This window comes from Esox lucius, chromosome 3 (assembly GCF_011004845.1).
Source record: "Esox lucius isolate fEsoLuc1 chromosome 3, fEsoLuc1.pri, whole genome shotgun sequence".
Classification (NCBI taxonomy): Eukaryota; Metazoa; Chordata; class Actinopteri; order Esociformes; family Esocidae; genus Esox; species Esox lucius.
The window spans coordinates 30,565,080-30,578,294 of NC_047571.1; the positions used below are offsets into that span (position 1 = coordinate 30,565,080).

The 13,215-nt window shown below is 50.5% G+C and overlaps 1 protein-coding gene across 2 annotated transcripts in view; it reads left to right on the plus strand.

Annotated features, from left to right (window-relative positions):
• The window catches only part of LOC105025016 (collagen alpha-4(IV) chain), a 31,713-nt gene extending 18,562 nt beyond the window's left edge, over positions 1-13,151 (plus strand). For both annotated transcript variants that reach the window (XM_034291401.1, XM_034291400.1), the window contains exons 23-48: positions 412-484; positions 1,180-1,286; positions 1,837-2,020; positions 2,136-2,204; positions 2,297-2,404; positions 2,906-3,124; positions 3,272-3,436; positions 3,801-3,968; positions 4,406-4,555; positions 4,956-5,063; positions 5,317-5,498; positions 5,747-5,810; positions 6,314-6,385; positions 6,895-6,903; positions 6,982-7,083; positions 7,265-7,375; positions 8,077-8,148; positions 8,498-8,626; positions 9,140-9,247; positions 9,333-9,488; positions 9,593-9,700; positions 9,909-10,052; positions 10,594-10,710; positions 10,923-11,111; positions 11,198-11,481; positions 12,115-13,151. In XM_034291401.1, coding sequence (XP_034147292.1) covers positions 412-484; positions 1,180-1,286; positions 1,837-2,020; positions 2,136-2,204; positions 2,297-2,404; positions 2,906-3,124; positions 3,272-3,436; positions 3,801-3,968; positions 4,406-4,555; positions 4,956-5,063; positions 5,317-5,498; positions 5,747-5,810; positions 6,314-6,385; positions 6,895-6,903; positions 6,982-7,083; positions 7,265-7,375; positions 8,077-8,148; positions 8,498-8,626; positions 9,140-9,247; positions 9,333-9,488; positions 9,593-9,700; positions 9,909-10,052; positions 10,594-10,710; positions 10,923-11,111; positions 11,198-11,481; positions 12,115-12,366 — 3,450 coding nt within the window. In that variant the 3' untranslated portion in view covers positions 12,367-13,151. The remainder of the gene's footprint in view (positions 1-411; positions 485-1,179; positions 1,287-1,836; positions 2,021-2,135; positions 2,205-2,296; positions 2,405-2,905; positions 3,125-3,271; positions 3,437-3,800; positions 3,969-4,405; positions 4,556-4,955; positions 5,064-5,316; positions 5,499-5,746; positions 5,811-6,313; positions 6,386-6,894; positions 6,904-6,981; positions 7,084-7,264; positions 7,376-8,076; positions 8,149-8,497; positions 8,627-9,139; positions 9,248-9,332; positions 9,489-9,592; positions 9,701-9,908; positions 10,053-10,593; positions 10,711-10,922; positions 11,112-11,197; positions 11,482-12,114) is intronic.
• The last annotated feature ends 64 nt before the right edge of the window (positions 13,152-13,215 follow it).

Below are 13,215 nucleotides of genomic sequence, written 5' to 3' on the forward strand. Positions count from 1 at the left end.
AGTCCTCCCTGAGTTTGTAGCCTTGAGTGGAACAGTTAATCAGGTTATTTGTCCAGATGGTTCCAGGTCAGAGTGTACTGCAAACAGGGTTCTGCTGTATGTCAATAATTCACATCCTGGCATTTCCCACGTTCTGTGTTTGAAGTTCTGTGTTATTTATATCACATATCCTACAACCATCAAGACTCTTTAAATAACGGGTTGAATGCAAACATCAATACCCCACAACATCTCTCTGGTGTAGTGTGGACTTTAAAGAGAAAGTTGTGAGTGTGTGAATTAATGAGGAACCAACATGCACTGAGCAGGCAGAGACTTGGTTTTGATATTCACAACTGTTGGAGGTGTGAAATGTACGTTCAATTCTGTGGTGTGTGACTGTTTTGTCCTGACATGTCGTCTCTGATGTAGGGCGAACCTGGTCGTCCTGGTTACACAGGGCCAAAGGGCCAGAAGGGGGAGTCCTTGCTGGCCAATTACAAGGGTGAGTGAAAGAGTGTTTTGTGGAAGAACTGACCAGGTGGATTACAGAATGTTCTAGTGTCATTTGTTTTGGTGTGGAAGGTCTCGTTTTGCCCTTTTCCAGTGCCTTGGTTTTAACCAAAAAATGTAATACATTGCCACGGTATTTTATAATCAGATTTCTAACATCCCAACTGCTTCCATTCCATCACATAAACTCCCATACAGAAACCCATTAAAGGCATAAACCACATAACGTTCTTTTATTGGGGGGTTGTACAGGGTCGATTCGATCAGGGGCTTACAGGGAGCCAATAAATTCCATTAAGTCCGTCACTCCAAAGAAAACAGGGTTTTATCTGCTCCTAACATGGCAGAACTTGACAAATAAACCCTTTGAAACCATGAACCCGGAACACCACTTAACTCAGCCGACGCTTTCATGCCAAGGAGCGTTGCCGCTCTGCGGTGGCCGACACGCTGCTGTCTAGCGTGTGTCGCTATCCGATCCCCGTGGAGACGGAAGCGGCAGCCTTGCATCAGACTGGCACCTGCTCAGCCAAGGCGTCCGTGCTTGGTCTGTTGAAGCCGGGCCGGACTGGGATGCTGGCGGTCAAATGACCCTTGACTGTGGCTGCGCACCTTAAAGGGACCCCGCGAACAGCCTTGGTAGTGTGATGCAAGTGTTGACCCATTTCATGACCTTTGGTTTGGCAGGTGAAAAAGGGGACCCAGGCTTGGATGGTCCCGGTGGGCCCACAGGATCTTCCGGTCTGGCAGGACCAGATGGCTTTCCTGGTGCTGTGGGTGACCCAGGATCCCCGGTGGGTCAGGGGTCAGACAGGACGGGATTAATGGGGGGGTGGGGGGGGTGTGGGGGGCGCGCGGGGTCAGTCGACTTTTGCTGAGCAACGAGTAGACTACTAATATTCTGCGTTAATGTTTCAAATGTTCTTTTTCCAAATGGATCCAAGCGCCCATTTGCACCTTCTCGCCGGTCTGTCTATCAGTGTGCAGTGACAGGCTGTCTAATTATACTCGCTGTAGACACCCTGCCTAAACCACGCTGGACTAATACCATTCCGGTCTCGTCCGGTGAGGGAATACCAGGGGAGACAATAATAAAGTTGTGTTATTGTTTAGCGGCAGGATTCTACACAGTGCCTCTTTTAAACGGGCTTTCCTCTCCTGGCTAAAGAGGCATACCTCACACTTACTGCACTCCAACGCTAAGCCCTGAAATCAATAAATGACTAGCTTGGGGTCAAATCCCAAGTGTTAGTCAACTTAAAGTAGGTATAGCTAGCTATAGAGGCTAGTGGTGACCTGGGGGGCGGAGTTCCCTATGTCATGTGATGCCTTGTTATCCATCAGGGTGACAGTTACGGCGGAGCCAGAGGTGAAAAAGGCTACCGGGGACTTCCTGGTCCCCCAGGCCTCCCTGGAAGACCAGGACCCCCAGGCCCTACTGTTCCAGGCCACCAAGGACACGCTGGGCCCCCAGGGGACATGGGGCCCCCAGGTCCACCTGGACACCCTGGGTCACCCGGACCTCCAGGTAGGAGATATGGAGAGTTACAGCCACAACAGATCACATTCAGAACACCATTCCACCATTCCCCTATTTCACTGGGTGTGTTACTGAAGGGAAAGTCCTTTGTTTGACTCATCAGGGGAGATTCTGCGATGTCCCCCCATCCACCCGGGCCGGCCGGGCTTGAAGGGTTCACCGGGCCTCCCAGGTAACCAGCCTGTGTGTGTGGGTGTGTGTGTGCGTGCGTGCGTGAGTGTGTGCGTGCGTGCGCCGATAACCCATTCTGACTGGGCTCCACAGGGATTCCTGGGCCTCCGGGACGACCTGGTTTCCCAGGTACACCGGGTTTCATTGGACCAAAAGGCGTGAGAGGAGATGATGGGACACACAGGGATTTCGGACCCCCCGGTACTGACTCAAGATTAACACCTGATCAGGGACACACAGAGTTTAGTGGATGGCTGGTTGGTAGGCGCGGGTTGGGTTGGTTTTTTCAGTACAAGGGGCTCAGGTAAAATCAAACCAGCGTCTTTATGTAATGGACCTTATGTCCACTTGAGGTCACTGTTACTCTGACAAAACACAGACCAAACACCGACCCAATCCGCCGTAGCACCCAGACTCAACTTGACTGTGGTGATTTCTAGATGCAGTAAACCGATATCTAATCGCCAATGTTTAAGACGTGTCATTGAATCTGACCCATACCTGAAGGGATTGTAGTGTATTAGATTATATACCATTGGCCATGACAAAAAAAATACTGTTGTCGTTTCAATTACACTGGTAATGGTTTCTAATAGCAGATAGGGATCTGTGGTGTTTTGGTGTGCGGCCGGTATTCGGGGGCTAAGGGCTGTTGCACGGAGCCTAAGAGCGACTGGACCAACCATCCGCCCTCCTCTTCAGGCCCCAGAGGACGTGATGGAGATGACGGTGACCCTGGCCTTCCTGGAGTCACACTGGACGGACCGCCGGGTCCCACCGGATCGCCGGGACCTCCAGGCCTCCCGGGACCTCCGGGAGACGCCCTCAATGCCAGACGTGGTGCCCCAGGTTTACCTGGGGTACCTGGGATACCGGGACCTAAGGGAGCCCCTGGTTTTGCAGGACCCGCTGGGCCTCCAGGTGCAGCTAACTACCTGCTAACACACACACATAACAGGGCACACTGTAGTGCAGGGATCTGAGGGACGTAATGGACAACAGGATGTTACATTCTCCCAGCAGACACTGGGGCAGTACCGTGCATTGAACACAATTATTTTACAACAGGCGTACCAGGCCCGCCTGGAGCCGTGGGTTACAAGGGTCCATTGGGAGACCCAGGGGATCCAGGACCGACCGGCATCCCAGGTCCACCTGCCCATGTATGTAGACATAAAGGAGCTCCTGGCCCGCCCGGAACCCCTGGCCCACCTGGACCCAGGGGCCCGCCAGGTGAGCCTCTGGGTGTTTTTGTTTTCTCAGCTTTATTACAATTAATATTATAAAAGCATTTTACTAAAGGACATCACACAATGGGCTGCAAATATAGAAGGGACCTCATCAGATATTTGGACAGTGACACATTTTTATATTTGCCTCTTGACTGTGGAGTTAGAGAGTCAGTTTTAATTTGACAGTGTTTTACTCTCCAAAAATATTTTGGCACAGCTAATGGTTTGTCTATGCCTTGTCAATCTTTTTAAATGATCTGCCTCATGATGGTCAGTTTGACTATTATGACTATTTATCTTTATGCTTTACAGCTGAAGGAAGGGGCCCTATTTAGAATGGGTCATTTACTGGTGCATCTCCTCAGGTCTTTGTGGTGATAAAGGACCACGTGGCCTCGTGGGTCCTCCTGGACACGGACTGCATGGACCCCCAGGGAACCCTGGGCCACCAGGCCCCCCCGGCCCTCCTGGGGCCAAAGGATTCAGTGGGTTGCCAGGTGACCCTGGATTCTCAGGTTTACCAGGAAGCAAAGGTAAACCTTGTCCCATCTGAACAGGTCATGGCAGGTAATGTGAACTCTGTCTTTAGCTGGTGTTTTATTGTGGTGCAGTTTTTCTCAGCATACACCCGGGAAAAACCACTGGTGGCTGAAATTGTGTGATTTTTTCATGATGTCCCCTGACTCCAAATGGGAAACCATTTTAGATTTGATTAAAGAAACTGCACAGCCCTAGTACTAAATTTTGACCACAGAATATATCAGGTGGGTGTTTGTTGGGCACCAAACAGACCTGAATCTGTCAAATGGAAATATATATATTTTTTAATTGTTATTGTCGTTTTTGCAAACATTTTCATCGGTTGCCGTAATCGATCAATGACTGTCTTTATCGTTATGTTATTCTGTACTTTTGATTACTATTCTGACTATCCATTGACAACTACTCCAGATGAGGTTGTTGTCCACAGGGCCGAGTGGATACCCTGGCAGGGACGGTTTAACCGGGCCTTGTTCGCCAGGCCGGCCTGGAAACCCGGGACCACTGGGTAGCCAAGGGAAGAGAGGTTTTAGAGGACGAGACGGTCAGCCAGGAGATCAGGGGGACAAAGGAACTAAAGGTACCTAGTTTTACAGTACATCAACAATACATCTACAGTACATCAACAGTACATCAACAATATATCTACAGTACATCAACAATATATCTACAGTACATCAACAATATATCTACAGTATATATACAGTACATCTACAGTACATCTTCAGCATAGGCACCATCTGTGTGGAGACATTCAGATTTTCATCCTCCCCACAGGGAATACTGCATCCCCCCCATGACTTTACTTTCTCTGAATTGATCTATAGTACATCTACATGATGTACATCTACCAGCAGCTAATCATTGTGGACAGCTTCACAACAGGGAGACATCTCCAGTGTTTTCAGCATAGTTTGTCACATCGGAAAAAGCTGTCCTCCGAGTATACTACGAGTTCTGTTTCTCTGGCCCGTCCCCAGGTCGCAGAGGTCTCCCAGGACCCCCTAGTCTTATAGAAAAACCATGGTTAAAAGGACAGAAGGGTGCCCAAGGACCGCGTGGAGAAGATGGCTTTCTGGGACCTAGAGGTGAGAGAGACAGGAGCCCCCTCTCTGCAGCTCTGACATCACTGCACCAAGGCTTCACCAGCACTTTAACATGGAGATAAAACACAGTAGAGCAGCTCTGATAAAAGGCATAGAAAATTAAGTAGAAATTAAGTAGAAAATTAAGGTAGTGTGATACAAGACTAATTTTCAGGCACTCTAACATAAGGAAAAGTAAAATAAAACCTATTAATTCTTAGCTTGTGTATGGATAAACAGTCTTTTTTCTCTCCAGGTAGCAAGGGTCAAAGAGGACAACCTGGTAGACCAGGGGTGAATGGGTTGGATGGTCCAGATGGACACGAAAAGGGAATCCGAGGACAACCTGGTAGATCAGGCCAACCTGGACCCTATGGAGCCCAAGGACCTGAAGGCCTTAGGGGTGTAGCGGGGTTCTCTGGACCAGTCGGACATCAGGTACCCAATATTTAGAGCACATTCACAGCCCGTTTAAGATGTATTTGAAGTAAGATTCAGAAAAATGTCAGACTGTAATTCCCTTATAATTCCATATGGTTAGGTAAAACCAAATCCAATTCCAGATTTTTCTAACTGAAAAGCATTAGGCTACTCCCTCAAAGTGAAGCAGTTTAAATGGAGAAGACCTGAACCCTGGTTGAACCCTGGTTGCTCTGCCAGTGACTGTTGGTTTGTGTCCCTTGCAGGGGGACCCTGGCTACCTGGGACCTCCAGGGAGACCAGGCCATCCAGGAAACCATGGCTTAAAGGGTGAGAACAGAGACAACAGACAGTACTGACAGGTGATGGGGTGGCCATAGACAGTAATGACAGGAGATGGGGTGGCCATAGACAGTACTGACAGGTGATGGGGTGGTCATAGACAGTACTGACAGGTGATGGGGTGGTCATAGACAGTAATGACAGGAGATGGGGTGGTCATAGACAGTAATGACAGGAGATGGGGTGGTCATAGACAGTAATGACAGGTGATGGGGTGGTCATAGACAGTAATGACAGGTGATGGGGTGGTCATAGACAGTAATGACAGGAGATGGGGTGGTCATAGACAGTAATGACAGGAGATGGGGTGGTCATAGACAGTAATGACAGGTGATGGATTGGTCATAGACAATAATGACAGGTGATGGGGTGGTCATAGACAGCAATGACAGGTCATAAACATGGGTTATACCCGAGGATAAAAGTGCTGGAATTACTGTCCCCTGACTTCATGTCAAACTGAAACTCTGACCCTAAACCCTTTCCTTCAGGTGACCACGGAGACACCATAGTAATCCCAGGTCCTCCTGGACCACCCGGTCCTCCCGGAGACAGCGGACCAAGTAACCACAATGGATCTACTTTAATGATGACTCCCTATTCCCTAATACAGTGAACAGCACTGCTTCTGTCCAAAGCCTGTGGATCAGGGACGCTACCTTTGGAAACGAACCTACAGTCACAAGCAAGACGATTATAGCTTTCAGATGATGACTTTAAGGATTTCTAGAAGACACTATTTGCCCTGAGAGGTTCAATCAGACCCAGATCGTGTCTACCTGAGTAAAAAGAAAATCCAGAAATAGGCTTAGAATTAACTTCCCCAGCTGTCCTGAAATCAGGCTTAAATAATCAATTAATCAAAACAATAAGCATTTCTGTGAACCACAGTTGCCAGAAATGTGCATCACTGCCCAGTAGGTTTGCTGGCCCCTGTGTGTGGAGTTAACTTGCATGGTAGTGAATGGTATGTGACAGAACTGGGTACTATTTATGCATGACCATCTCTCTCCTGTCCACTGTTGTGTGTCCTTTCCTTGCATGACCATGATGGCACTCTCCTTGTCTCCAGAATGTGACGGTGAGTCATTATGGAAACCACGCTGAATTCAGTCCCATTCAGAAATGAGCAGCCCTAATAGTTTTTCTGCATCCTCAGTTGGGGAGCCAGGAGATCTGGGTGACCCAGGACACCGAGGACTTCCAGGACCACCAGGGGTACCGGGTGTCACTGGAGACACAGGCCGGCAGGGAGGCCCAGGTAACAGATGGGAACAATCAAAAGGATTCCTTTAGAAGTCCAACTCTGATCTCAACCCATTGTGGTCTGACGTGTTTGTCTGTGTTTGTGTGTCTGCGTCTGTGTATATATATATATATATGTATGTGTATATGTGTGTGTGTGTGTGTGTAACTGTGTTTGTGTGTGCGTGTGCATGCAGGTCTCCCTGGGCCCCAAGGTCCAAAAGGTCATCCTGGACCCCAAGGTCCTCCCGGAAGACCTTTCGAAGGTCAAGGTCTTGATGGTTATCCTGGTGCTCCCGGACCCCCAGGTACCTGGCCAACGTCACCTGCAATGCTTTTTCAGTAGTCCTGAAGGAGTGCCCAAATATGCTGAGCACTTGTGGGCTGATTTTCCTTCACTCTTTAGTCAAACTCATCCCAAACCATCTCAGTTGAGTTGAGGTCTGGTGGTTGTGGAGGCCAGGTCACCTGATGCAGCACTCCATCACTCTCCGTATTGGTCAAATAGCCCTTTCACAGCCTGGAGGTGTGTTTTGGGTGATTGTCCTGTTGGATAATATTCCCACGAAGGGCTAACTAGATGGGACGGTGTATCACTGAAGAATGCTGTGGTAGCCATGATGGTTGAGTCTGCCTTGAATTCCAAATAAATCCCTGATGGTGTCACCAGCAAAGCACCACCACACCATAACACACCCTCCTCCGTGCTTCATGACTTCCACAAGTCTAATAAATTATCTTGTTTCTTGGCCCAAGCAAGTCTCTTCTTATTGGCGTCCTTCAGTAGTGGTTTCTTTGCAGCAGTTCGACCATGAAGGCCTGATTATCCCAGTCTCCTCTGAACAGACGATTCTTTTTGATGTGTCTGATACTTGAACTCAGTGAAGCCTGTTTGGGTTGCAATCTGAGTTATTTGGGTTGCAGTTAATTGCCGATTTCTGGGTATCAAATGAATAACGGACTGTCGTTTCTCTTTTCTTATTCGACCCATCGCTGGATTTCTCCTCAGGGCCCCCAGGAGCTCAAGGTCTGGACGGTCTGGATGGACTACCAGGTCAGAAAGGGCAGAAGGGAGCTAAAGGTGAAGTACACATATGGATCAAAAACTGTCTTCGAAAAATAAATATTATTGACAAAGCAGGTAGATTACAACAGTCCAAGCTAACCAAGCTAAGGGCAGAAAATGCCAAATCATGTCGTTGTGAAAACAGCAAAAGCAGGTTCCAGTATTCCAAAAGGCAGAGCCTCTTGTTCATAGGGGGAGGCCAGTGTGGATTCTGCATTATGAGACGTTAACGTCAGTCTTCAACGTTCTATGGCAGACTTGTTAGCCACCTATTAAAAATGCATGGGAGAACGTTTAACATTCAGAATTCGTAAAGTTGTCAAACCTCTCTAAATGCATGCCTCCGTCCTATATGCTCTCCCAGGACCAGATGTGTCTGGCCCACCGGGTCCATGTGGGTACCCTGGACTGAAGGGTCCCAGGGGACCCCCCGGACCCATAGGAACCAGTGTCCCCGGACCTCAAGGCCCAAGGGGTCCCCCAGGCTACCAAGGTACTATGGGTCTATTTCCGGGGTGTTCAAATCTGGACCTCAAAGTCAGTTTCACTCCATCATTTCACTGCAGCCCGCTAATCAGGGACTTATTTAGTCCTGGGACACCAGCTGGGTGACATTAATGACGAGGTAGAACCGAAAACCAGCAGGCTACAGACCTTGTGGGGTAAGCGTAGAATACCCCTTTGGGCTATATTTCAATGCAGAGGCATGATAACGGCTTAGGAGAGGAAACATGCTCTTCAAGACTTTTCTGTAAGCTGATGAGGTCATGTCACAGGGTCAAAATCCAGTGAACTGTAACTGAAGAGATTGGTGTGGGATTCTCTCTCCATTCACATACATACATACGAACCACTGTGTCACTGCTGGGGCGTTTCCCTGTGAGACAGAGCACAACTAAATGTTGCGTGGATTCGCTGTTGACCGGTTAGCTCGTGGACAGGATATTAAGAATATCAGCCTCTGTGGGATCTCTGAGTGGTTGATTGAGGATGCGATGTCCCCCAGGACCCCCAGGACCTCCTGGGGAGGCAGGTGGTCCAGGTTTCGGGTGCACAGAACATCACCGGGGACCCAGCGGAGATCCAGGGTACCATGGTGTTCACGGACCTCCAGGTGTGTCACTCAGTCTAACAGTCCGTGTGTGTGTGTTAGTGTTTATTTTTTTCTTTCTTCAGTGCCTAAGTGTTGTGCTTTGTAGGACCACCTGGGGAGCCGGGACCCCCAGGTAAGGCAGAGTACTCTCTAGGAGACCCAGGGCCCCATGGTCTACAAGGGCCCCATGGTCGTAAAGGACAAAGAGGCCATCCAGGTTACCCAGGGCCAGGAGCCGTCCCAGGACCTCCGGGACCAAAGGGTAACCGCAGAAACACGCATGACTCCCAGAATAAAGAACGTGTTCCTTTACTTCATTCCTTCTCTGTATTATCCTGTGTGTAGCCTGATATTACTTTCTGACAGGTCGCAGAGGCCCAGTTGGAAACATGGGCCCAGTGGGACCAAAAGGCCCACCAGGTGCCTATGGCTTCCCGGGGCCCAAAGGTGACAAAGGCAGTCACGGGGATGCAGGTGAGCCTTAGGACCAACTGAGCTTGGGAGGACGGTTCTAGGACCAATGGAGCTTGGGGGGACGGTTCTAGGACCAGTGGAGGTTGGGGGGACGGTTCTAGGACCAATGGAGCTGGGGGGACGGTTCTAGGACCAATGGAGCTTGCGGGGACGGTTCTCCCTCGTTTAGTGAGAACTGATAGCCAGGTTCCTCTGTATCCACCTCCAGGTCCCAAAGGACGCCCTGGTGGGTTGATAAATGTTTCCGATATAATCCCAGAACCTCCTGCTGGGGACCACGGCCCTCCAGGACCAGTCGGTCGACCTGGGCCTCTGGGCAACGCTGGTCCCTGTGGGCCCCCTGGACCTCATGGTACGTGACCTAATGAAACGGGGGTGTGTGTGTGTGTGTTTTTTATGTCCCCATTTGTGTGTTTATGAGTGTGTGTGTTTATGAGTGTTTATGAGTGTGTGTGTTTATGAGTGTGTGTGTTTTTGAGTGTTTATGAGTGTGTGTGTTTATGAGTGTTTAAGAGTGTCAGTGTTTATGAGTGTTTATGAGTGTGTGTGTTTATGAGTGTTTAAGAGTGTCAGTGTTTATGAGTGTGTGTGTTTATGAGTGTGTGTGTTTATGAGTGTTTATGAGTGTGTGTGTTTATGAGTGTGTGTGTTTATGAGTGTTTAAGAGTGTCAGTGTTTAGGAGTGTGTGTGTTTATGAGTGTTTAAGAGTCTGTGTGTGTATATGAGTGTTTAAGAGTGTGTGTGTTTATGAGTGTTTAAAAGTGTGTGTGTTTATGAGTGTGTGTGTTTGTGAGTGTTTAAGAGTGTGTGTGTTTGTAAGTGTTTAAGAATGAGTATGTTTGTGTGCTCACCTTCACACCACGTGAGTCATGTTGTCTGTGTTCCCTCACAGGTCCTAAGGGCCCTGCCGGGTCTCAAGGGCCCGCTGGGAGACCAGGAGCTCCAGGTCCACCAGGACCTATGGGAGGCCCAGGTGATCCTGGACATAGAGGTTTTGTTGGACATCAAGGTGAAGACAAACACGCACGCACGCATACACACACATACACACACAAATTACGGACACTCACCTTTCTTAAACAAACAGCGGCGGAAACCAACACAACATTGTGTGAATGTAGAACCTCAGACACATTTAAATTAGGCACCTGTTCGTCAAACATCTCGAATCCAAGCACGCCTGTCCGTCTGTCCCCCCCCCGCCCCCCCCCTCGGCCACAGGTCCCCCGGGTCCTCACGGTGACCCTGGCTACGCCGGCTCCGCAGCCTCTGCGAGTTCCGGCTTCCTGCTGGTGATCCACAGCCAGTCGGCGGATGTTCCCCGGTGTCCGGGGGGCAGCTCCCCTCTGTGGACGGGCTACAGCCTGCTCTCCCTGGAGGGACAGGAGAGAGCGCGCACACAGGACCTGGGTAGGCCTCCGTCACTCACATTCTCACATCTGTCTTCCAATAGTGACCGCGTGAAAAAACGTAAGTTCCCTCCTGTGCTCCCCCAGGCCAGGCCGGCTCATGTCTTCGAGTCTTCAGCACCATGCCCTTCACCTATTGCAACAGTGGCACCTGTAACTACGCAAGCCGCAACGACAAGTCCTACTGGCTGTCCACAACAGCCGCCGTGCCCATGATGCCCGTATCGGGCCTCCACATCCGTGCCCATATCAGTCGCTGTGCCGTGTGCGAGGCGGCTTCGCCCGCTGTGGCGGTGCACAGCCAGGACACAGTCACCCCGGCCTGCCCTCCTGGATGGAGGAGCCTGTGGGCTGGTTACTCGTTCCTCATGGTGAGTGTGGGGCAGTGGGTAGGGTCTGGTCGGTGTTGGACGGTGGGAGAGTGTGGTCGGTGTGGGGCGGTGGGAGGATCTGGCCGGCGTGGGGCAGCGTGAGGGTCTGGTCAGGGTCGGGCGGTGGGGGGGTGTGGTCGGTGTGGGGCGGTGGGAGGGTCTAGTCGGTGTGGGGCGGTGGGAGGTTCTGGTCGGCGTGGGGAGGTGGTAGGGTCTGGTGTGGGGCGTTGGAGGGTCTGGTAGGGGTCGAGCGGTGGGTGGTCTGGTCGGTCTAGGGCGGTGTGAGGGTCTAGTTAGTGTGGGGCGGTGGGAGGGTCTGGTCGGCGTGGGACGGTGGGAGGGTCTGGTGTGGGATGGTGGGAGGGTTTCTGGTTAGTGTGGGGCGGTGGGAGGGTCTGGTCGGCGTGGGACGTTGGGAGGGTCTGGCGTGGGACAGTGGGAGGGTCTGGTCGGCGTGGGACGGTGGGAGGGTCTGGTTGGCGTGGGACGGTGGGAGGGTCTGGTCGGTGTGGAGCAGTGAGATCGTCTGAGTTTGTCGATGTTTTATTGTGTGGTGATGATTGTGTATGTGAGAGCCTGTTATCTGTACAGCGGCGGTGTGTATCGCTCACGCTATCCCCTCCGTTCTCCAAGCACTCCGGGGCAGGTGACGAGGTCGGCGGTCAGTCCCTGAGCTCGTCGGGCAGCTGCCTGCGGGACTTCCGCACCCAACCCTTCCTGGAGTGCCAGGGCCGTCGGGGCACATGCCACTACTTCGCCAACATCTACAGCTTCTGGCTGACCCACGTGTCCCTGGACGGCAAGCCGGCGGCGCCCGGTGTGCTGAAGTCCGGCGAGCAACAGCGCCGACACGCTAGCCGCTGCCACGTGTGCACCAGGGGCTGAGAAAAAATTACGCCGTCGCCTATTTTTATCTTGTCTTTGGGTTACTGATTGATCGTGCTGATTCGCCTGCTGGGTGCGTACATCTCTTTGTTTCGCTCCGGCATTGTGGCGGACAGCTGCCCAACCCCGGGCCAGTCTACTATCTTATCCGTACATCGTTGCCTTTTGATAATATTAACAATGTTCACCCAACCCCTTTGCATTGCCACACCTGTAGTTGGGTCCAGTGATGCGCTTGCCCGTTCCGCACAGACAGTTTTCCACTGTGGAGGCCCTTTGTAACTTTGTCAGCGCGTCAAAAATCATCTCCCGTTTTGACCACGGCGGCTAGTTTAACCAAACCCTACTGTGTCTTGCAGTCTGTCCTCATCCATAGACTGCAAGGCAGAGAAAACGAATGTGAAGGATGGCCGACATTCTGCGGAACAGTCCGTTAAACTTGACAAACATATGCAGTACTGTTTGTTGGCAGGCGTGGGAAACTCGGGGAAGTACTTGTTGTGAACCGGGTGCAACACGTTGTGTATGTATTCACTTGCTTTTAACGTCTACATTATATGTTTTTTTATGAAACTATATTTTGTGTTATTTTTGCATTAATTTCCATGTTTTGCAATGTATTTTTTACACTGCAGCTATTACAAGCCTCAAAAGGCAGTGGTCAGGTTTCTTCAACTGTGTTGTACACCTTTTTGTATTCATGTGAAACGGCAAACTTGCGTAGGTGATGTGAGTGATGTCTGTGTCTTGGTGTAAATATCCATTTGGTTCATGCTGGTGCTGATAATTACAAAGCTGCTCTTATCGTTGACTGTTTTCTTTTAAATTGTGCTTTGCCATGTTTTTATT